Source organism: Ranitomeya imitator, chromosome 2 (genome assembly GCF_032444005.1).
Source record: "Ranitomeya imitator isolate aRanImi1 chromosome 2, aRanImi1.pri, whole genome shotgun sequence".
In the NCBI taxonomy this organism is placed as follows: domain Eukaryota; kingdom Metazoa; phylum Chordata; class Amphibia; order Anura; family Dendrobatidae; genus Ranitomeya; species Ranitomeya imitator.
In genome coordinates, this window is record NC_091283.1 from 845,843,322 (window position 1) to 845,867,949 (window position 24,628).

At 43.7% G+C, this 24,628-nt stretch overlaps 1 protein-coding gene across 40 annotated transcripts in view; it reads left to right on the forward strand.

The window, feature by feature from the left end:
• Positions 1 to 17,468, forward strand: part of TCF7L2 (transcription factor 7 like 2) — a 317,280-nt gene extending 299,812 nt beyond the window's left edge. For 4 of the 40 annotated variants that reach the window (XM_069754300.1, XM_069754302.1, XM_069754330.1 and 1 more), the window contains 7 exons: positions 2,514 to 2,639; positions 2,724 to 2,883; positions 3,880 to 3,987; positions 6,746 to 6,794; positions 7,354 to 7,404; positions 10,694 to 10,766; positions 15,064 to 17,468. In XM_069754300.1, the coding sequence (XP_069610401.1) occupies positions 2,514 to 2,639; positions 2,724 to 2,883; positions 3,880 to 3,987; positions 6,746 to 6,794; positions 7,354 to 7,404; positions 10,694 to 10,766; positions 15,064 to 15,490 (994 nt within the window). In that variant the 3' untranslated portion in view covers positions 15,491 to 17,468. Of the gene's footprint in view, positions 1 to 2,498; positions 2,640 to 2,723; positions 2,884 to 3,879; positions 4,000 to 6,745; positions 6,795 to 7,353; positions 7,405 to 10,693; positions 10,767 to 11,967; positions 12,042 to 13,162; positions 13,192 to 15,063 lie in introns of those variants that run through there. The other 36 variants (XM_069754318.1, XM_069754319.1, XM_069754333.1 and 33 more) reach the window with 24 other exon arrangements.
• The last annotated feature ends 7,160 nt before the right edge of the window (positions 17,469 to 24,628 follow it).

Sequence of the window (24,628 nt, forward strand, 5' to 3'; positions counted from 1 at the left end):
GATTTTTCTGCAGTTATCTTTGGCATTTGCCGACCCCAAAAAATCTAGAACCTCCATGTGCCTTTATTCCCCAGGTGCCTTTATCTGCAGGGACCCCGTGCCCACGGTCAGTGATTGCTGCAGATCTTTGCAGAGTGTTGGTAGGAAAACTCTGCTCGACATTCGTGCATTTTTTATACGTTTTTACTTTTCCCATTTATTTAAATGTGTGAATAAATAAAGCTTTCAGATAATCTTGTAGTTATGAGACCTTTTAATGGCCTGGTGGCTCGGTGCAGGCCACTGCTGACCACAGTCCATGGATCGGGAGCCTGGCAGCACGGTACAGGCCACTGCTGGACACAGTCCACAGATCGGGAGCCTGGCAGCACAGTACAGGCCACTGCTGGACACAGTCCACAGATCGGGAGCCTGGCAGCACACTACAGGCCACTGCTGACCACAGTCCATGGATCGTTAGCCTGGCGGCACAGTACAGTCCACTGCTGACCACAGTCCACGGATCAAGAGCTTGGCAGCACGGTACAGGCCACTGCTAGACACAGTCCACAGATCGGGAGCCTGGTGACATGGCACAGGCCACTGCTGGACACAGTCCACAGATCGGGAGCCTGGCAGCACGGTACAGGCCTCTGCTGGACACAGTCCACAGATCGGGAGCCTGGCAGCACGGTACAGGCCACTGCTGGACACAGTCCACAGATCGGGAGCCTGGCAGCACACTACAGGCCACTGCTGACCACAGTCCATGGATCAAGAGCTTGGCAGCACGGTACATGCCACTGCTGACCACAGTCCATGGATCAGGAGCCTGGCAGCACAGTACAGGCCACTGCTGGACACAGTCCACAGATCGGGAGCCTGGCAGCACACTACAGACCACTGCTGACCACAGTCCATGGATCAAGAGCTTGGCAGCACGGTACAGGCCACTGCTGACCACAGTCCACAGATCAGGAATTCCTATTATTTATTGATACATTGCATAAGAAGTTCTGCAACTTTCCATTCCACGTTTCCCCATTTTCTAGATCTCTGCTGACTACAAGTGAATAGAAGCAGTCTTAGATATAATGGCTGTAAACTCCCCTTGACCATAAGGTTCTCACACCTGAAGTTCTGTTGTATCCAGTCTTAGGATCCTCTTTTCTATAAGTAGCCTGCACTCCAGACTGATACATTGTAACAAACTGCCAGGAGGCAGATCTGTGCTGCTGATTGCGGATCGGGTTTGCCTGGACTGGATGAGATTAGGCCCGTTACCATTCACTGACAGCAAGCAGAGATCTTGGAAATGTTGAGAAATTAAAAGTCTGTTAGAAAGTGACAAAACTTTTAGTTTAATTAAGATTTATTTTCACAAGAGCAGAAAACTCTTCTTCGTTGTAGAGGAGACAATCCTAGAACGATGACTACTCCACCCAGTGTCCGAGCAGCCGCCTGCATAATGGGAGATCACCGACAAATATGAACGAACGTTCAGATGATGCCATATAGGACATACAGGGCCGTGGGGTGTTGTTATTGGGCCCTCTGTTAGCCAGAGCGTAGCCTGCATTATACGGCCCATTCATTGTGATGGAGATTATGGTTGTGATTATTCCTCCCCTGCTCCCCATTCAGCCATTGAACACCCCAGTGACCCCACAGAGCACACATACATATAAGACCGAGGGGCCACAGTCGGCATCGGGGCCCCTGCAGCTGTGTGCCATCATTTCTGTATGCAGATCAGTCCAGCCATCATCCGCTCTCAGACCCCCATAGTGCACGGTCTACGTCCATGACGTCCAGAGCCAGGTGGGAATGTTAGTACCTGGAGCAAACGTGGGAGCTGCGAACACATTACGGGGCGTCCATGAATATTGACCCTCTGTAGTTTCCATTATAATCTATGTGGGTGGTCCGTGTCGCCCTCGTCCTTTGTGGGGTCTCCACAGATCTATCCAGATAATATGTGTAATATTATAGCAGAGGTTTAAAGAGGCGCTGCATCAGCATCTTCTCTACACGGCTGGCCATTAAATGCAATCTATTACTCTCTGTCATCAGCCATTTAAGGCTGGCAAGTGAGTGATATAAGGACAGGTGAATATCCTGCATTGTTCGCTGTTATCAGCCACTGCAGGATTCATGGTCTGCCCTGTAACGCTTGGGTGGGCTCCATCTGGATAATATTGGGGTTCTAGGGAGGGGCTCCCCCTGTTATCCACATGTGCCCATGGAGCAGACATTTAGGGGCAGATATATTGGGGGGGGGGGCAGCGCTGACGCCTCTGCTTTATATGGGGGCTGATCTTTTGTGGTGGGCCGTCCTGGTCTATGTCTATGTCTAGGTTGATTGATGTCCCGTTGTGTTGGATCAGGTTTTACGAGCGCATTCTGTGTACGACGCTGCGGTATATGATGGCGCAATGTAATTAAGGCTAATGAATGACTATTATGTTAATGAGACACCCCTCCCCTTTCATTCATCTTTATTCTGACGATTTACACAGCTTTCTATCCTCCAGATTCCCCCCACACATGGTACCGCCACACCACAGTTTACACACAACTGGAATCCCTCATCCCGCCATAGTGAACCCGACCGTCAAACAGGAGTCGTCCCAGAGTGACATGGGATCGCTGCACAGCTCGTGAGTCCGCGCTCCGGTCTATGCCCGCACAGCGCCCCGCGCAGGGAGAAGGTAACCAGCGCGACTTCTCTTCCTCTATTGCAGAAAACATCAGGATTCCAAAAAGGAAGAAGAAAAGAAGAAACCTCATATAAAAAAGCCTCTAAACGCATTTATGTTATATATGAAGGAAATGCGAGCAAAAGTGGTCGCAGAATGCACATTAAAAGAGAGCGCCGCCATCAACCAGATCCTCGGCCGGAGGGTACGTGTCGCCACGGGCTCAGCCGAGGGGGCCAAAAGGGCATCGCTGCTTAATCAGAATGCTGGGGGTTGTAGTCCTCCGAGAGAGAGATAATAGATAGATAGATAGTAGATAGATGACAGATAATAGATAAATGATAGATAATATATAGATAATAGATGATTGATAGATGATAGATAGATAATAGATACATAATAATAGATAATAGATAGATGATAGATAGATAATAAATAATAGATAGATAGATAATAGATAGATAATAGATAAATAGATAGATAGATAAATAGATAGATAATAGATACATAATAATAGATAATATATAGATAATAGATACATAATAATAGATAGATGATAGATAATAATAGATACATAATAATAGATAGATAATAGATAGATAATAGATAGATAATAGATAGATAATAACAGATAGATAGATAGATAATATATAGATAATAGATAGTTAGATAATAGATAGATAATAGATACATAATAATAGATAGATAATAGATAGATAATATATAGATAATACAGAGATAGATAATAGATACATAATAATAGATAGATGATAGATAATAATAGATACATAATAATAGATAGATAGATAATAGATAGATAATAGATACATAATAATAGATAGATAATAGATAGATAATATATAGATAATACAGAGATAGATAATAGATACATAATAATAGATAGATGATAGATAATAATAGATACATAATAATAGATAGATAGATAATAGATAGATAATAGATACATAATAACAGATAGATAGATAGATAGATAATATATAGATAATAGATAGTTAGATAATAGATAGATAATAGATACATAATAGATAGATGATAGATAATAATAGATACATAATAATAGATAGATAGATAATAGATACATAATAATAGATGATAGATAATAATAGATACTATGTAGCTAGTAGCCCCTTTGTACCTTTCTGTCCTGTGTGGTCTCATTTCTTTCCTCTCCTCCGTGTAGTGGCACGCGTTATCGAGAGAGGAACAAGCGAAATACTACGAGCTGGCGCGGAAGGAACGACAGCTGCACATGCAGCTCTACCCCGGCTGGTCGGCAAGGGATAACTATGTAGGTTCCTATGTAGGTGGTATTTATTCCCCTTCTATAGAGATTTACAATGTATTCTTGCAGGACTGATCCGATGACTGTATCTGATTGCTTAGCACAGAACGTGGCTTCCTGCCGCTGACACTGAATAATGCCTAGAATAGGGTGCGGGGCTTATAATGCACCAAACATTGTGACACAACTTTCTTCATGATATCTGTAAGCTGACCCAGATGTATGAGAAATGTCCGACGTGTTACCGCTGGGACACATTATAACAGTGATAATAAATATCCCGGATGGGTTTAGTGAAAGTTGCAGGACGGCGAGTGCAGATCACTAAAGATGGAAACCCCTTCACTCATCAGTCTAGAAAGCGAAACCCTGCAGGGTGTGCAGAGACCCCCCAAAAACCCCTCAGCATTGCCCACTGTTTGCCTTCTCTTCATTCTCCGCTCCATGTTTTTCTCTCCCTTTTATCCTTTTCTTCCACTCACTCCTAATCTGTATCCTCTATTCCTCTACTTTTTATTTACTTTTCCTTTTTCACTTCTTTTCTTTTTCTTCTTTCTTTATCTTCCTTTCTCTAATTCTTTCAGTTACTTTTCCTTCCTCATTTCTATTTTCTCACTTATTCTTTTTTGTTCTTTTTGTTCTTTTTTACTCCTTTGCTTTCCTTCCTTTTTTATTGTTCTGCCTTACTCCTGTCCTTTACTTTTTTACTTCCTTTTATATTATCTTTGTTCACTTTTTATTCTTTTCTGATTTTCATCTTTTCTGTATCTTTTTCCTTTCCTGTCTTCATCCTTTCTCCTTCTTCTTCCCTACTTCTGCCTTCCTCCTTTGCTCCCTGTTCCTTTCCATTATTTCATTTTTCTTTCCTATCCCTTTACTTCCTTTCCTTTTTTTCATTTCTTCACTTCATTACCATTTTCTATTTCTTCCATTCTGTTCTCTTCTTTCTTTGCCTATATTTCCTTCATTATTTTCTTCTATCCACCACTTTTATTTCCCTTTCTATCCCCTGCTTCTATTCAGCTTTGTTTCCTTTGTAGTCTCTTCTTACCTTTTTCTCATTTTGTTCTACTGTCATCTTTTCTTTGCCCTTTTCCTCTTTTTTCCCTTTCTTTTTCATTGTGTTTATCTATTTTCTGTCCTTTTATATTTTGCCCTCTTATACCCTTTTCATTTCCACCTCTATCCTTTCCCTTTTTCCTTTTCTTCCTCTATTGTTGCTTCCTTTTGCCTCTTTCTGAACTATTTCTCCTCTCTTTCCCCTCTGCCAATTTAATTTTTTTTATTTTTTCCTTTTCAACTCTTTTTTTTATTTGTATGTGTTTTTTTTTCATTTCTTCCCCCTTATTGATGTGTATCCTTTTTGTCTCTTTTTCTTTTCGTTCCGCTATCATCTTTCTTACCTTTCCTTCTCTCCTCCCCTTTACTTTCCTAACATTTCTTTATCATCTTACAATGCGCTCTTTATTTGCCTGCACCATTCCTTCTTTTCCTTCCTTCCTTCCTTCTTTCCTTCCTTCCTTATTTCCTTCCTTTTTTCCTTCCTTCCTTCCTTATTTTACTTCCTTATTTTCCTTTCCTTCCTTTCTTTTCTTTCCTTCCTCCTTTTTCCTTTCTTCCTTCTTTTCCTTCCTTCCATCCTTCTTTTCCTGCCTTCCTTCCTTATTCTCCTTCCTTCCTTTTCCTTCCTTCCTTTTCCTTCATTCCTTTCTTCCTTCCTTTTTTCTTCTTTCCTTCCTATCTTCCTTTTTTTCCTTTCTTCTTTCTTTCTTTTTTTTTCTTTCCTTCCTTCTTTTTCTTTCTTCCTTTTTTCCTTCCTTCCATCTTTTCCTTCCTTCTTTCTTCTTTTACTTTCTTCATTCCCTTTTTCCTCCCTTCCGTCCTTCCTTCCTCCCTTCCTTCCATATTTTCCTTCCTTCCCTATTTTTCTTCGTTCCTTCCTTCCATCTTTTCCTTCCTTCTTTCCTTCTTTTCCTTTCTTCATTCCCTTTTTCTTTCCTTCCTCCCCTCCTTCTATATTTTCCTTCCATCTTTTCCTTCCTTCCGTCCTTCCTCCCTTCCTTCCATATTTTCCTTCCTTCCTTCTTTTCCTTTCTTCATTCCCTAATTCCTTCCTTCTTTTTCTTCCTTACGTCCTTCATTCCATGTTTTCCTTCCTTCTTTTCCTTTCTTCATTCCCTAATTCCTTCCTTTTTCATCCTTTCGTCCTTCCTTCCATATTTTCCATCCTTCCATCTTTCCCTTCCTTCTTTCCTTCTTTTCCTTTCTTCATTCCATATTTTCCTTCCTTCCTTCTTTTCCTTCCTTCCTTCCATCTTTTCCTTCCATCTTTTCCTTCCTTCCATCTTTTCCTTCCTTTTCCTTCCTGCCCTGTGTACTCCTCTGCCCCGTGAGTAATACATTTGATGGATGTAGAATGTATCGGGTCACTTTTCTTCTTGTTTGTTGTGTGTGTAGCATGATGGGAGCAGTAGTTGGCCTCTCATTAATGACTGATGGGCATCATTTCCTTATTGTGTCTGTAGCTGATAACTACACGATGTAACGATCTCCCGACCCGGGGACATTTCTCTGTCCCCCAGTAGACACTGGAGACCACCATGGCTGGGAGGAACTTGTGCATGCTCAGACCCTGAGGCCGCCAGTTGGTCGGCCATTGTAGTCACCTGTCTATGTTGATGGAATTGTATCAGTGGTCCGGATGGTCTTAGACCATTTCCCGCTGTATAAACTATGTCTGTCCCTTTTGTTTCTGTCTCTTCAGGGGAAAAAGAAGAAGAGGAAAAGAGACAAGCAGCCAGGAGAGAGTAACGGTAAGTAGCCCCCATAATGCACCTCCCCCCACGTCACCCCTCTCCCACCCTGTAGGTTCACGAAACACTACCCACGGGAAAGTGCCCGCACTCTGGTATCAGTGCCCAGCATTGGCTTCCAGACTGTGCAGCCCCTGCGCTGGTGATTAGTGAACCCCATGTAGATTGCCCCCATAACCCGTCCATGATTCCTTAGTGCCCCTCCCCCACTGCCCCCAATGCCATTGAGATAAGCTGTAGAATTGCATGTAACGCTAGATACATTGTATCCTGATGTACTATTAACTGTAAATGATTGACAACCAGCCTGTAGATTAATGGCGACATAACCGCGTGGTGTTATCATACGTGTGCGAGCATGTGTGCGTCTGTGTGCGGGTGTGAGGTCTGTGGCCGGGGGTCTTTGCTGCATGCTTTACTGGGGTAATTCCCTGTCCACACCCATGTCTAATCAGGCATTAAGGAGGTTTGCCCCCACTGCATAGTCAATCTGATATATAGCGCTATATATATATATACCGGTGTCCAGACTATTGTGTAATTTGTTCTTATTTTTCAGAACACAACGAATGTTACCTAAACCCTTGCCTTTCACTTCCTCCGATTACAGGTGCTAAGCCATTTTTGGCCTTATTCCTCTCATTTTTACCTTTTATCATTTTATTGTTTGACTTCTCCCTGACAATTTTACATTTTTATGCATTTTCCTGCCATCATAATTTATTAACATGAACCACTTCTTGTGAGCGAGGACGGGAAAGAGAAAGAACCATCGCATTGCAACTTTGTAGCAAATTGTTATCACCGCCGCGGACACATAGCTGCTCTGGCTTTCAGCTTTGGGGGGAGGGGAGCGTGTTAGTACGGTAGGTTCTAGAATGCTGGGAGTTGTAGTTCCACAGGTCAGCGATGAGAGGTGTCTGGATACGACTTTAACTACTTATAGTTTCTCCTTTTCTGATACACTAATGATTAACCCCGTGCTGTCGCTTTGCAATTTAACACGAGCAAGTTCCTCTCCTCTGGCGCCATATAGGGGGCACTGCCGCCCATGGGGGGAAGAGCCCCAAATATGATGTGAGAGCAGCCCCAGGGTCATGCCGTCCTCCCCAGACATGAGACGCAAGGTGGGCAAGGACTGAGACCTACCACTTGCCGCATGATGGTAGCGTGAGAAAAATGGCCCTAGTTAGTCAGGAGCCTCTAACGTATATTATATGTATCCAAGTGTTTGGAGCTATGAGTCCTTTTATTTAAAGGGACAGAAATGGCTTGTTGAACCCTCTGCCCATAGCACAGGACAAAGGGGAACAGCCCAAAACCAGTCTGTGAGATGTGGCATCACCTTGTGCAGAGAACGTCCCCATTTGCCCTCACTAATCCTCAGGGGAGGTTCTCTGCTCCTCAGGAGTTGTCTTCCTGCTGTCGGTCCCGCCCCTGCTTTAGTAGAAGAAGACAGTCCCAACACTGCACACTAAATACCAATGTGCATAAGATACCTCCTGCCTGTAAGCGGCTACAGGTCAGTACCATGTCTGACTTATTGACGGCCTGCGATAGTGAGTTGTCCAGAACGTCCACTGTCCGCCGAGTTGATCCTCATCACACATCTTAATCCCAAGTAAGGTCAATCACCTGCTTGATGGAAGTAGTCCTCTACTTTAGTTTTGGGCAGTGGTGGTCCGGCCCCTGCTTATGACCTACATGCGCGAGTGCACAGAATCCTGTCTGATGAGAGCTGATGGATTGTAACAATGTGCGGCCGATCTGATGGCTCTTACCTGCAGTGATACATTGTCTGCTCAGGACTCCTCATGCACGCAGTCTATTCACTGACAGCAAGCAGCAAGCTCTCTCTGTATAAGGCCATGTTCACATTGTCAGTCTTTGGGGTCGGCGCTGTCTGTCCTGAGATCGACGCTGTGCTGTCTGTGGCTTCGACGATAAAGGTCGGTTTTTATATTTGTAGATGATATTTTTTGTTTTGCTTTTTTTTTGTTACTCTGGTGCATTGGATATTGGACAACTTCCATGCTGACAGTTTCCTTCACATGTTCTTCTGCTGGGCTGTATAATGATGGGGGCATCGTTTTGGCCTCGCCATCTGCTTGCACTGGTCGTGGCCGGGTTGTCACGATTGTGCAGACGCGCAGTCCGACCCCTCGTCCGGTCACATGTTGTATGTTTCGCAGGTTGCAGCACTTAGTCGCGCGCTTTAAGCCAGAGCATCCATGTGAGGGGAGGTGATACGTACCGTCGTCCCGGCGGCGCTGCGTGGGAAGGCGATTTGCCGCCTCGCCCCATTGCATGCTGGGTACAATGTGTGACCCTTCCCCCACAGGTCGGGGCGGTCTCTTCTTTGTTTCCTGTCATCTTTCAAACATTCTAAAAGTTCCATGCCTCAGCTTCCAGCACGTCCTATAATGCATCCTAATCACATGTCTGTGTGTTCCCCGAGAATGTGTCCTCATAACCGTCTGTTTCCAGCGCGCTCCCGACACACTAACTACGACAATGGGAAAAGCGGGAAAATCAGACATTGCTCCAAACAAAGGATTCCCAGGAAAACCTCCTTAATCTAGTTTATGTCATTGCTGCCTCCAGCATGCTGAACTCTCCGCTTGTCTTTGCTTCCCCCAATCATGCTCGCACATTGCTTCCAAGGCATGCCTCATGGCCGCTCGCCTCCGCTCTCTGCTCCATCTCTCTCTCTCTTTACATAAGTTGTGACTTACAGATAAATCCATTGACTGATAGCACTTTATAAAGCTGCAGTATCCCCGGGCCGTGTGCGCAGAGGAGCATGACTGCAGCGCCGCCGCCGCACATGCTCCGCTGACGCTTCTTTTATTTCTGGGGGGCGCACATACTTTAGTAACAAGTGCACATAATATTTTATTGGATGTCCTCATCCTTTTTTATATCACATGCTTAGAGGGAACCTGTGAGGACGTTTTTACGTTTGGATGTAGTGATATGAGTGGGCGTGTGCCCCCCTATAAAAATGATCTGCTGTGCCAATCATAAGAAATCTAGTGTGCAGATCAGGCCGAGAGTGCACAATGGGCGAGTTCATGCACTTAGATGGCTTCTTCCAAGTGCATGGACACACCCACAGTGCACTTTCAGCCTGATTTGCATATGATTTCAGCTCTGGATTTCTTACGATGGGCACAGCCGATCTGTAGAAGAAAGATGCATTTTTGTTATAGGGGGTCACATACTCGCCCATATCCAAATGTACCTAAAGGTTCCCTGCAAGGGGGTAATGTTACTTATAAATGGTAGTAATCCTGCTCACTGGCACAAAGTCCGTGAAAAAAGGTAAAGTTAAAAACAATCTCTGGAGTGTAGCCCAAGATACGAGAGTGGCGTTCTCCAACTGTTGCACAACTACAACCCCCAGCATGCCCTGACGACCTGCCGTGAGGAGTAACTTTACAACATCTGGAAAGCCGCAGGGTTAATTTAGAGGTAGGGAAAAAAATCAGAGAGGCCGTGTCCAATCCCAGTCAGTAACGAGGATTAGCCGCTGTGATACAATGTAACGATTGCAGCACAATAATAAACATCTAAATAACTGTATAATGCCGGGAAGAGATCGGAAGTAAAGTGACACATACGGCAACGTCCGTCTGACATTACCCCACGGGTAGCGGAAATCTGGGGATACTGCGGCTTTAATTGTCTCTGCCAATGAAGCACAAGTTATGCAAGGATCATTTTTCATTCTATGAACTTATTTTACTTACCTCTGTGATTACACAAATAATAATAATGACGTTCTGCGCTTTTTTTGCAATTAGTAACCGGTTCATTGATTTTTTTTTTTTTTTTTTTTTTTTTTTATTATCTTTTCTGTTCCTTTTTCTGCTCGCTTCTGTCTTGAACCCATTCAGACCTCAGCGCCCCTAAGAAATGCCGAGCGCGCTTTGGCCTTGATCAGCAGAATAACTGGTGCGGTCCTTGCAGGTGTGTATGGTTATTCCAGATTTAGATATGGCTGGTTTTACCAAGCTTGTTTTTATTTTTGTTTATTTCTTTTTTTTTTTTTATCTGGTAATTTCCCGCTCTGCATCTAAAGCTAACGGCTAGTCCATGAAGCGGAGGCTGGACCCTTGGGGTGGGCTCCATGAGGCAGCGTAGTCTTTACGATTTAAGATGGGATTTCAGGGTCAGTGTCAAGTACTTCTGGAATAAGACCTGGTTCCCTTTAATAGTAGACATGGTGGTCCGATGACCATGGCCAAGTTCATGAGAAAAGTCTATAGACCAAGAGGTGGCCTGCACACCAATAGCCTCCTAAGAAAAGGTTCTGAGACAAGTTCCGAACGACCCACATTTTTTAAACTTTTCCGCCAATGATGACCCATCACAGGGAACGTACAGGTAGCGGCAGTACAACCAATGCCCTTTACCATTCCCCCGCATTTTTCTCATTCTTAAATCTCCAGCCTCTTGTCCATCACAGTATTTAACAAGCTCGCTGACGACCATTGCTGCCTGCTTCTCATCTTCATCAATAATCTGATTAACACCCCGATAAACTGGGCATTCCTGTTGCAGTGAATACACTTGAGCGATACACAAATGCTGCAGAATTGGTTTCTAGTTGTTGACTGTGCAAGACGAGAGCTTGTGAGATTTCGTCCCCATCCGGTTTTTTTTTTCTCCATTGGTTGCATTTGTATTTACCGCGGACGTTGCCCGTTACCTTTGTCTTGACCGTATTGGTGTTGGACCTCCCTTGGCCTCATGAGCAGTCATCAGTCTGTCTCCGCACTCTCCGTAGACCGTGTCTTCTTGCACTTTCTCTCTATGCATGGTCATCCATTAGTCCATGAGGTATCACCCACCATTGTCTACCAAAATCATAGCTCCACTTTCTCCCTCCGTCCTGGATCTGATTGACTGATCCCTGACCCTGGCTGTTGTATGCATCCCACCCGCCGTAGAGAAGATCGATGTCTGTCTCCATCCAATTGGCCATAGGTCTTTCTTGATTATTCTGGACGTTTGTGCATGTTAGCCATGGACTGAAGGGGGAATTACCAAATAAAAAAGAAAAACAATCTGCATATTCTGTAGGTAACCATAGTTAAGAAAAGTGTCTGCAATCGAGCAGTATCCACCATTTTTGTTGTATTTTTGTGTGTTTACATTGTGCTAACAGATGCAAATGCTCCTAAGAAGTGTCGAGCATTGTTTGGACTTGACCGACAGAATCTGTGGTGCAAACCATGCAGGTATATTTATTACAAGGCCCATGGGGAATAATTTAATTCCTTCTGTCCTTCCAAGATCTTTCCAATGAATCTTCTTTCTGTCCTCTGGTCATTACTGGTGGTGGTTGGACTTTATACTTTTTGATTTTCTATATTCTTTGAATTTCTGGTGATCAAAATTGATTAAAACCAAATACAGTCAAGATCCAAAGAATTTAGTACCTTTCCTCCCAAATGGGAAGATCTTCCTACATTACATAGCTCAAGAATTAAATATCCTGTAGCCCTTTACTCTGAGCGTAGGGCTGAGAATTTTCTTCAGATTTTCTCGTAAGCATGGTGACGACATTGTCCGTCCCGTAGTTCGTCCCCGGATTGCGAGAGTTACCAACTTGTTACAAAGTTTTACAAAATTGACCAAGACACTAAATATGCTAAACGGCTTCCACTTAGATCTTACTACACCTGTACCCTCCCCCAAATGCCCATTTCCCCGATCTATACGTCCTACTTGGACTTCTTAAAAATCCAGTGATGTAGTTTATCGATCTTCCTCAATCTTCGTTGATAATTTCCTCCTTTCATCCCGATTGCCGTAAGGAGGTGGAAATGTGTAAAGCTTGGCCCCAAGGCTTTGACATCACATATTTTAAGGATAAAGCCCCTCTTGATAGATGCTTCTGATTTCAGAATTATTATTTTAGAAAAACATCATCTTGTAGCCCCTAATGTCAAAAATTTAAAAAATCTCATAAAGATCAACAATAAAAAATAGATAGCTAGTACGGTAGAAGGAACTATCAGCCTTGATATAGCAGTAGGATCAGTGGTATAACCGAAGGGGCTTTTCTAAGTTTTCTCCTCCTCGTAGGTCGCCCCCTTTTTACCGCAGTGGTCCCCATTGTACCAGTCTGACCTCCGGATAACCGCAGCACAATGTTGCATTGTGAGCACAATGTCTTATGATATGATGACATCTGTCTTAATGTGACATCACTAGTGGAGCATGTGTATCAAATGTGATCAGATAAGGGGGGGGATCAAATCAGCGGACAAACCTTGGTGGAGGGTCTGAGCATTCTAACTTCTTTCTTATTGATCCTTTGGTTAAAACCTGTTATTTCTTTATTCTGATGCAAGCAGTCTTTGAATTTGGAATGTAACAATGGTAGGTATGTGTTTTCTCCCTCTCTGTGTGTAATGTCTCTTCATCTCCTGTCTCATGGTCTTAGTTTGTAGACCCAAAGACCATTGCAACGGGGCACCAAGTATCATTCACTTGGAAGGTAGCGAGGGCGTCACACTTGGGCCCTTCCTTTCAATAATGAGGATGCTCATAGCCTTCCATTACAGACACGATCATCTTCTACATCTGAATTTTTTCCAATTTTGACCAGTACAGATCAGTGTCATAGTATTTGCTGCCCTTCTCCACCTCAATAAGAGACTGAGGAACTTGCTAGTGGGCTCTGTGCAGGAATGCCAGTTTTATAAAATGTAGAGACTTTGGCTCACACTGCCATTATTAGACATGTGCCTGCAGGTTGAGTACAAATACATAGTCATCCATGCTAGCTACAATGTCAGCGAATTGACTACAAACCTTTCTAACCACTAACAAGAAAGTCTTGTCCCGTCATCAATGATATGAAGTCATCACTCATGTCTTCTGTTTCATTCTGTCATTCATTTTCTGCCATTAGCATTTCAGCCCTGCATGCTTCTTGTCACCGGGGTGGTTGGATAGAGTTTAGATTACTATGTTTATTATTTTTCGGGTCACTTTGGGAGCTTAGATGATATTTTTGCCACCTCTGGTCACTGGAGGAGTTGGAAGTGCTGGTGTTCATTGCACCCAAGGTATAAGCTCACTATATTGACAGCTGTATGACTTTTAATAATGGACTAAGTATCCTCATTAGTCTATAAAGCTTATTATGGTAATATTTAATTCCACCTCTGGTTACTGGTGGATCTAATTGAAAACACCTCCAAGGGTATATGAAGCTCAGAAAGGCTGTGGGTACTAATGGAACAAATTTATAGTGTCTATGGATATATATATGAATCTCAATATGATGACATTGGTGTCATCCCTGGGGACTAGTGGAGATAAGTTTAGTTATACATCACTGGTAGTTTATGAAGCAGCATTCTCATAAGTTTGTGGAGCTAGGTATGTTAAATTTCACATGAGCTCTGGTGACTGGGAGAACTATGGTGAATTTTAATTAGAACATGAACAATATTTCTTAAAAAGTTTATATTACACCCTTGGTCACTAATAGAGCTTAGGTCAATTGCAAATATGGCAAACGGTGATATGTAAAATACTTTATGATGGCACCGTCTTTGGTGACTTGTGGACCTACAATTGATCTTCTGTAAATTATACTTACAGAAGGTGATTTAGCATAGTATAGAGGAAATTGTACCACCTCATTTGACATGGAGAGCTAAGATTAACTTTATGTAGTTCCTCAGAAATCATTTATGATGCTTAGTATGATGAAATATATTACACCCCTGGTCACTAGTAGAGCTTGGATCAATTAATATAGAAAACCACAGTGAGATTTAAAACATTTAAAAATGGCACTATCTGTGCTAACTTGTGGAGCTGCAATTGATCTTCTGTAATTTATTATAGCTACAGAAGATTATTAAGTTTAGTATAGGGGTAATTATACCAGTTCTGGTGACTGGGAGAGCTGAGATAAATTTCATTTAGATCATCAACTGTCATTTCTGACGCTTAGTGTATATATGATCTACATTACACCTCTGGTCACTAAAGTAGCTTAGTATACCACCTGTGGAACCCAGTTATTTAGCTGAAATTGGAATTTGTAAGAGAAAGCTGATAAATGCACTGAAAAAAAAACCAAAATATATTTATCCACCCCCCGATAGATATTCTAATGCTCAGAGCCCAAGGCAGATTTTATTTTTCTCTACATTTTTTTGTTGTTTCAGGTGATGTTCTCTGTTTTTTTTTTTTAATGTCTTTTATAATATCTCATACATCTTTTTCCTGTTTGTAGGAGAAAAAAAAAGTGCATTCGCTACATACAAGGTGAAGGCAGCTGCGTCAGCCCGCCCTCTTCAGACGGAAGCTTACTAGACTCTCCTCCTTCTTCTCCCACCATGCTAGACACCCCTCCAAGAGACTCCACGCCACAAACTGAACAAACACAACCTCTATCTCTGTCGTTGAAGCCTGACCCTCTGGCCCGGCTGTGCATGCCACAGTCACCTCTGACAGAAAGTACGGCACGAAAGTCCAGCAACCTGCCAGCTCCAATTTGTCAGAACGGAACAGATCACAATCACCAACCCAGTCCATTACAGTCTTCAGCTCCTTACTCCTTGTCACTAACACAGCCGTCAACCTCCTTCCCTCCTTCTCATCGGTCCTTGGCTGGAACTCAACTTCAGCCCCTTTCACTCGTCACCAAGTCCCTAGAGTAGTCGCTCCCAAGCACTGACGCCTCCATCCTTTTTAATATTAGTTTTTCTCGTTTTTGATGATTTTTTTTTTTTCTTGGTCTTTTTTTTTTTTTTAATTTGTGCCAAGTGGCTACTTTAGTAGATGTTTTATGAAGTTCATTGGTCAATATTTGACCTGTCTTTTTTATCTCCGCCTCTCCGATTTGACTGCGCAGAGACCTTCTACGAGCCTCAAGGTCCTGTTGAAATTTGTATCATCGACGTTTAAAAAAAAAAAAAAAAGTCTTTTTAGCATCGGAAGAAGGGGGGAAATTATATAAATATATATATATATATATGAAAATAAAAAAAAAAATGCATAACTGTCGTAGTTCTCATAGGTTCCTTTGAAAAGACTGATTTAAAGAAGAATTAAAAACAAAAAATGAAAATAGAAAAAGAAACGAAGCAATTTTGAAGCAGCCCTCGCGGAAGGAGTTGGTTCTTGATTATTTGTATTAAATACGAGCTTGCGAACCAATCATTTTACATCCAGTTTATACCCCACAGGGCACCATGAATGCAGCGCCCTCTTGTGAAACAACTTTTATTGTGATGTTATGTTGTAATTGTTCAAATGTACAGAAACACAAAAGGTAAAGATGAACAAATGTGTTAATATGCCTTGTTCCATGGTGGTGGTCGCTCTTTTTCTTTTTTTTTTTTTTTTTTTGTACATTTTTTTTTTTTATTTCCTCTGGGCGGGAGGGGAAGGTTATGCTACTTGGAAATTTTGGGTGGGTGCGTTAACTATTTTCAGAGCCATTGGACCAGTAAGTAGTATTTATTGCCTAGGAAATTGCTTGTGTCCTATCTGTTGTCTTTTTTTTTTTTTTCTTCAAACAATTGTCTGTCCCCCATTTTTCCCAACGCATTGTATAAAGTTTTCTTTTTCTTTGTGTAAGCATCTTATATATATATATATATATATATATATCATTTGTACAAGGTTTTTAAGTTTATATATAAATTTATATATATATATATTTTTTTTTTTTCTGTATGAAACTCAGTTGCCACCAAATGGACATTTGTAGCTGCATTTAAAGGATCAATATTGTACAAAAAAATAAAACAAAAAAACATAATTGCTATAAAAGCCATTAAAAGAAGACTTGAAATTAACAAGGGAAAGAACCCTTTTTTTCCGCTGTTTTCTGTAACGGCGTCTTGTAAATTTACGTTAAGGAACTGGAGACCAGCCTGCGCCGATAGGCCTGTAGACTGTGGACAGATTGATGTGCCAAAATTCCCGGTGAATAATCCCCCCCTTGTTTTTGATGCTGTTTTTTTTTGTTACTCATGTTCTGATGTGATGTTACATAGGTAGCTTTGTATGTAGTTTCTGTCATCTTTAACAGGTATATTTGGTAGGAGGGTGACTGGACAGCATTGAAAAACAATGAGGTGCAAAAAAAAAAAAAAAAAAACGAAAAAAAAAAAACAACTCCCCCCCCATGGGCCAAAATCCTGTACATTAGATTACTTGCGAAAAACACAGACTGCCAATTCTCTGCTTGCTTGCCGCATATAGGTTTGTAGCAGGCAACTAAAAGGAAAAAAAAAAACGGGCATGTTGATGTTGAATAAAAATAATGTCAAAAAAAGCGAAAAACAAAAATGAAAAAAAAAAATAAAATTTTGAACAAAACCAAGAAACTCTTCATCCGTTCATTGAGTGCCATTGTATTTGACATGACGCAATCGTAGATCTGTCTCTGGTTTCCTCTGGTTTATTCTGATGATAATTAAATAACTATAACATTTTTTGTGAATACTTTGAATGTTTCCTTACGGCTGTGATGTTACCGTTCAGTTCTTTGCTCTTATTCCGATTTTTATTTCAAAATGGTATTTTAAAAAAAAACCATGCAAAAATTTTTTTGTAATGAATACATGTTCATGCTGTACAGTATCTGTAGCATGCAGTTCTGGATTAATAAAAGCAACTTAGTATGTGCACCGTGTCACGTCTCATCTGTATGAAGGCAGACCAGAAAGGGGCGGAGTCTCTGCATATTTACATAAAATGGGCAGTTCCGTTAAGTATGGGAGGAGCATCGGAACTTTATCAGCTCGGGGACAGAAAGTGCTGCATTTACTCTTCATCATCTTCTTATACATAAGACGGAATGTTCACTTTCACAATAGAATTTTAAGGATCTGTCACTACAGTTTGGGCCATGTATATGGATACACCTAAATAAAATGGGAATGGTTGGTGATATCTACTTCCTGTTTGTAGCACATTAGTATATGGGAGGGGGGAAACTTTTCAAGATGGGTGGTGACCATGGCGGCCATTTTGTATCTTTATTAATGGCCCACCCAGGTGTATCCATATAAATGGCCCACCCTGTAGATTTCACAATATAAACTGCATAAATGTAATTAACATTATTATATAGATTTATTTTTTTTAGACCTGATAAGGACGGTGTACTTACTTTGAAAATCAATGTCAGAATAAGTGTCAAATCCTGATATTAAAATGAGCATTTATAGTTCAGAGGTAGCATGAAATCGCTAATGAGTCTTGGCCCCTCAGTGCCTGACTGACAGCTATTCAGACTCACCCCCATTGCCTGACATATATTCAGTCTCCACCCTCCCAGCCTGACAGCTATTTAGGATCCACCTAACCCGATTGACAGCTTTTCAGTCTCAACTCAGCCTGACAGCTATTCAGTTTCCGCTCACCCAACCTAAATGACTGCTATTCAGTCTCCACCCACCTAGCCTGACTGACAGCTATTCAGTCTCCACCCTCCCAGCTATTCAGTCTCTACTCACCCAGCCTGACTTACAGCTTTTCAGTCTCTACCCGCCCAACCCAAATGTCAGCTATTCAGTCTCCACCCTCCCAGCCTGACAGCTATTCAATCTCCACCCACTTAGCCTGACAGCTATTCAGCCTCCACCCACCCAGGCTGACTGACCGCTATTGTCTCCACCCACCAAGCCTGACAGCTATTTAGTATCCACCTAACCTGATTGACAGCTTTTCAGTCTCCACTCAGCCTGACAGCTATTTAGTCTCCACTCGCCCAGCCTGACTGACAGTTATTCAGCCTCCACCCACCCAGGCTGACTGACAGCTATTGTCTCCATCCACCCAGCCTGATAGCTATTCAGTATCCACCTAACCTGTCTGAGTGCTTTTCAGTTTCCACCTACCCAGCCTGACAGCTATTCAGTCTCCACTCACCCAGCCTGACAGCTATCCTGTCTCCACTCACCCAGTGTGACTGACAGCTGTTCAGTCTGCACCCACCCAGCTTGACAGCTATCCTGTCTCCACTCACCCAGTCTGACTGACAGCTATTCAGTCTCCACCCACCCAACCTGACTACAGCTATTCAGTCTCCACCCACCCAACCTGACTGACAGCTATTCAGTCTCCACCCACCCAACCTGACTACAGCTATTCAGTCTCCACCCACCCAACCTGACTACAGCTATTCAGTCTCCACCCACCCAGCCTGACTACAGCTATTCAGTCTCCACCCAACCTGACTACAGCTATTCAGTCTCCACCCACCCAGACTGACTTACAGCTATTCAGTCTCCACCCACCCAACCTGACTACAGCTATTCAGTCTCCACCCAACCTGACTACAGCTATTCAGTCTCCACCCACCCAACCTGACTACAGCTAGTCAGTCTCCATCCACCCAACCTGACTACAGCTATTCAGTCTCCATCCACCCAACCTGACTGACAGCTATTCAGTCTCCACCCACCCAACCTGACTACAGCTATTCAGTCTCCACCCACCCAACCTGACTACAGCTATTCAGTCTCCACCCACCCAACCTGACTACAGCTATTCAGTCTCCACCCACCCAACCTGACTACAGCTAGTCAGTCTCCATCCACCCAACCTGACTACAGCTATTCAGTCTCCATCCACCCAACCTGACTGACAGCTATTCAGTCTCCACCCACCCAACCTGACTACAGCTATTCAGTCTCCACCCACCCAACCTGACTACAGCTATTCAGTCTCCACCCACCCAGCCTGACTACAGCTATTCAGTCTCCACCCAACCTGACTACAGCTATTCAGTCTCCACCCACCCAGACTGACTTACAGCTATTCAGTCTCCACCCACCCAACCTGACTACAGCTATTCAGTCTCCACCCAACCTGACTACAGCTATTCAGTCTCCACCCACCCAGACTGACTTACAGCTATTCAGTCTCCATCCACCCAACCTGACTGACAGCTATTCAGTCTCCACCCACCCAACCTGACTACAGCTATTCAGTCTCCACCCACCCAACCTGACTACAGCTATTCAGTCTCCACCCACCCAGACTGACTTACAGCTATTCAGTCTCCACCCACCCAATCTGACTACAGCTATTCAGTCTCCACCCAACCTGACTACAGCTATTCAGTCTCCACCCACCCAACCTGACTACAGCTATTCAGTCTCCACCCAACCTGACTACAGCTATTCAGTCTCCACCCACCCAACCTGACTACAGCTATTCAGTCTCCACCCAACCTGACTACAGCTATTCAGTCTCCACCCACCCAACCTGACTACAGCTATTCAGTCTCCATCCACCCAACCTGACTACAGCTATTCAGTCTCCACCCAACCTGACTACAGCTATTCAGTCTCCACCCAACCTGACTACAGCTATTCAGTCTCCACCCAACCTGACTACAGCTATTCAGTCTCCATCCACCCAACCTGACTGACAGCTATTCAGTCTCCACCCACCCAACCTGACTACAGTTATTCAGTCTCCACCCAACCTGACTACAGCTATTCAGTCTCCACCCACCCAACCTGACTACAGCTATTCAGTCTCCACCCACCCAACCTGACTACAGCTATTCAGTCTCCACCCAACCTGACTACAGCTATTCAGTCTCCACCCAACCTGACTACAGCTATTCAGTCTCCACCCACCCAGACTGACTTACAGCTATTCAGTCTCCACCCACCCAACCTGACTACAGCTATTCAGTCTCCACCCAACCTGACTACAGCTATTCAGTCTCCACCCACCCAACCTGACTACAGCTATTCAGTCTCCATCCACCCAACCTGACTACAGCTATTCAGTCTCCACCCAACCTGACTACAGCTATTCAGTCTCCACCCACCCAACCTGACTACAGCTATTCAGTCTCCACCCACCCAACCTGACTACAGCTATTCAGGCTCCACCCACCCAACCTGACTACAGCTATTCAGTCTCCACCCACCCAACCTGACTACATCTATTCTGTCTCCACCCATCCTGACTACAGCTATTCAGTCTCCACCCACCCAACCTGACTACAGCTAGTCAGTCTCCACCCACCCAACCTGACTACAGCTATTCAGTCTCCACCCAACCTGACTACAGCTATTCAGTCTCCACCCACCCAACCTGACTACAGCTATTCAGTCTCCATCCACCCAACCTGACTACAGCTATTCAGTCTCCATCCACCCAACCTGACTGACAGCTATTCAGGCTCCACTCATCTCCCAGCTTTACAGTGCAGCCGCGGGGACTAGAGCATAGTATTCGAGCATGCCGAACACCTTTTTGGAGCACGCTTGCTCATCACTAGTTTTTGATGAATATTGCGGTGATTTTGGTGCTCCCTATATTGTGGCGATGTAGGCAGCGGCAGGTGATCCAGAATCGGCAGCTCAGTATTTCGACCACCCCCAGCAGCCGTGATATGTAATTATCAGCAGATTCCTGGCTCAGGCGGTCCTGCCAATGGCCATGTAGCTGCCTCCCTGGGGAGCCCGGAGCCGAGTCCAAATTCATCTGAATCCTATGTACATACAAGGCCGGGGCTGAAAAGCTTCATAGAAAGCTGTGATAATGCGTTACTTGTTCGGCCGGCCCTGCAGAAAGTGATCTCATGCTTCCCGCTCCTCGCCTGTTGCCAGATTTTTTTCATTAACAGGTAATTGAGCAGAAAGTAAAACAAGACGAGTTTATGTTTATCTGACGATTTATCTGATGCAGATTTCTCTGTTGCGAAATAAAAAGCTGGAAAAAAAGCGAAGGGTTAATTACTAATGGTGCGAAGATGGAAAGCGCTGCGTGCAGGCGGCCTGGTGCTCGGGCACATTCCCTTTAATTGTACATAGTTGGTTCTAGAAGGGGCCACGGAATTGTAACATTTATATCATTCCGTTACTGCAGATCTGAGCACCCAACAATGGGGTCCAGGGACGAGCGGCCGGACCCCGACAAGTCACGGGCAATGTCCGAAACGCCGCGCAGCTAACGAATCTGGAATATCTGCTACCCCAAATGATGTTCTAAATAACTGTATAGGTGAAATGCATCATGGTCCAGAAATCCACAACCAATAGAAAGACATGTAAAGGGGCTGTCCACAATTGTGGGCAAATATTATTATGTATTTTTAACTTAAAGGCATGTGGCTAAAAATCAATCAATAAAGCATTTGTGGCTAAAAATCATTTTTGCGGTTGGGTTTCATGAAACATTTTGCGCTATTTTGCCTTTACAGCCTCTTTGTTTTGCAGCACATTCAGCTTTGATCTGTGATCATAAATCAGCGGAGAGGAGGTAAAAAATAAAGATAAAAGAGTTACAGACGCTCCCATCAGTTAATCCGCTCACTGATGGAGTCTCAGTAGACTCATGGTGCAGTCAGTGAAGGAGAGCAAATCGGAGGCTGTACAAGATAATGGGGCAATATCTTTAATGAAAACCAATTGCAAAAAAGATTTCTGTCCCTAGTATATGCCTTCTCATAAAGAAAAATGAACCCACAAGTAGACAACCCCTTCGAAGAGGACGTTTTACTCATCTCAAATACTTCACATCTGAGGTTTTGCTACAATTGTATCCGGTCCATACAAGCCTCTGAGATAAGTCAGTCTAGTTCTGTTTCAAATCCTCAATGTTTTCTTGATCTCTGCTTGCTGTGAATGAATGTGGCCTTTCATGGTGACACCAAGAAACTAAAGACCTGTGCAGGCCTCAGACTTCTCACAAGTGAGTGTCGTTACAATGTATCAGCCTTGACAATCCTCTGTAATGAGCAGCACATCTGTGTGTTAAAATGTATCAGTCTGGAGTCCAGGCATTTCACTCACAGAGGATTGTCTTCAATGGATACAATGTAACAAAGCAATTCTTATACTTTAGTGTATTAGCGTTAGGACCGCAGCGCTCGGCGGGGTCCGTCATGTGGACACTACTGCACCCAGCGAACCCATTCACTTCCCGAGGGCTCTAGTGAGGTTCTGTTGTGTCCATCATTTAATGGGAGAACCACCAGTGGAGGGAAGAAAAGGAAACCTCTAAGTGCCCCTTACCAACAGCGTAGAGACCCTCGCCCTTGCAACTTGCAAACCCCTCAAATAAAGCAATGACTATGGTTCATTGCAGCCTATAGAGTCTAAGAAGAAGATGGGCCCCGAGCCTCAGGGCCACACAGACTGCAGCTATGGTCCATGCACAACTCCCCGATACCCCGAGAAAGGCAAAAGACAACAAGCTCCGCATTCGGGGGTCACAGGAATCGACGGCCTCGCTGACTGAGGTATTCTTGCTCTGATCAGAAAACACAAAACCAGCATGAAAATCTCTAAAATGATGGATGTTCAGTACAGGTCAAAAGTTCGGACACCCCTGGCCCTGGTCACGCAGTCGTGCTTATATGGATGAAACTGCAGAGAGAAGCCAAAGGGGGCGTAAAGGGGTCATCAGAGTCACCGGGGGGGCACATGAGGAGCCTGAGGTGTACCACATTCTGGGTGGTCTCGCTCCTATCTCTCTGACCCTCGTTTCCTCGTGTCACTTTGCGGTTCTGCCGCCTTCAGTCTGAATCTACAACGTGCACATTCCGATAACGGAGAAGCGGCGGCATGAAGCGGCGTCCGGCCTGTGACGCTCCTGTGTATTCCACCTCATTGGTGCGTTACTGCGGCTCCAGTCTGGACCGGGGGCCTCATCTGCAGGGGGTTTATGGGGCATTATCATATTTGCTCCCAGTTTCTGCCTTGCTTTTCTACTTTTGAGGCTGATTTTTTGTTTTGGCCACGTTCTTTTCTTAAGCTGCGCCTTTATTCTATTTTCTACCTGTTAGTCTGTTCTTTTATTCTCCTTTGTTGGCACAGTCTTTGTAGTCCGGACGTTTACAGATGATTTATTATTTGTGACTTTTTAAAAAGTCGCAAAATTTTTGCCCAAATGTAAAGTGACCCAGATTGGTAGCCATGGCCGAGCTGCTGCCTCGTAACGCCCTGGCACTTTATGGGAGAATCGTGTCCCAGTCCCAACGTGCTACCAGTGTGGGGAGCATCACACTCCCTTGTAGGCCGCAGGCCTCCGCTATCTCCGGGCCTCCATCCTCAGGAGCGCCCCGCACCCAATTCAGGGGACATCAAGTTCGGTTCAACAAGCAAAAGTTTACTGAACAATTCAAGTACAGTTATATGAAAAAGTTTGGGCACCCCTATTAATCTTAAGCTTAATGTTTTATAAAAATTGTTTTTTTTGCAACAGCTATTTCAGTCTCATATATCTAATAACTGTTGGACACAGTAATGTTTCTGCCTTGAAATGAGGTTTATTGTACTTACAGAAAATGTGCAATCTGCATTCAAACTAAATTTGACAGGTGCATAAGTATGGGCACCCCTATCATTTTCTTGTTTTAAATACTCCTACCTACTTTTTACTGACTTACTAAAGCACTTTTTTGGGTTTTCGAACCTCATTGAGTTTGAACTTCATAGCCAGGTGTATGCAATCATGAGAAAAGCTACTTAAAGTGGCCACTTGCAAGTTGTTCTCCTGTTTTAATCTCCTCTGAAGAGTGGCATCATGGGCTCCTCAAAACAACTGTCTAATGACCTGAAAACAAAGATTATTCAACGTAGTTGTTCAGGGGAAGGATACAAAAAGCTGTCTCAGAGATTTAACCTGTCAATTTCCACTGTGAGGAACATAGTAAGGAAATGGAAGAACACAGGTACAGTTCTTGTGAAGGCCAGAAGTGGCAGGCCAAGAAAAACATCAGAAAGGCAGAGAAGAAGAATGGTGAGATCAGTCAAGGACAATCCTCAGACCACCTCCAGAGAGCGGCAGCATCAACTTGCTGCAGATGGTGT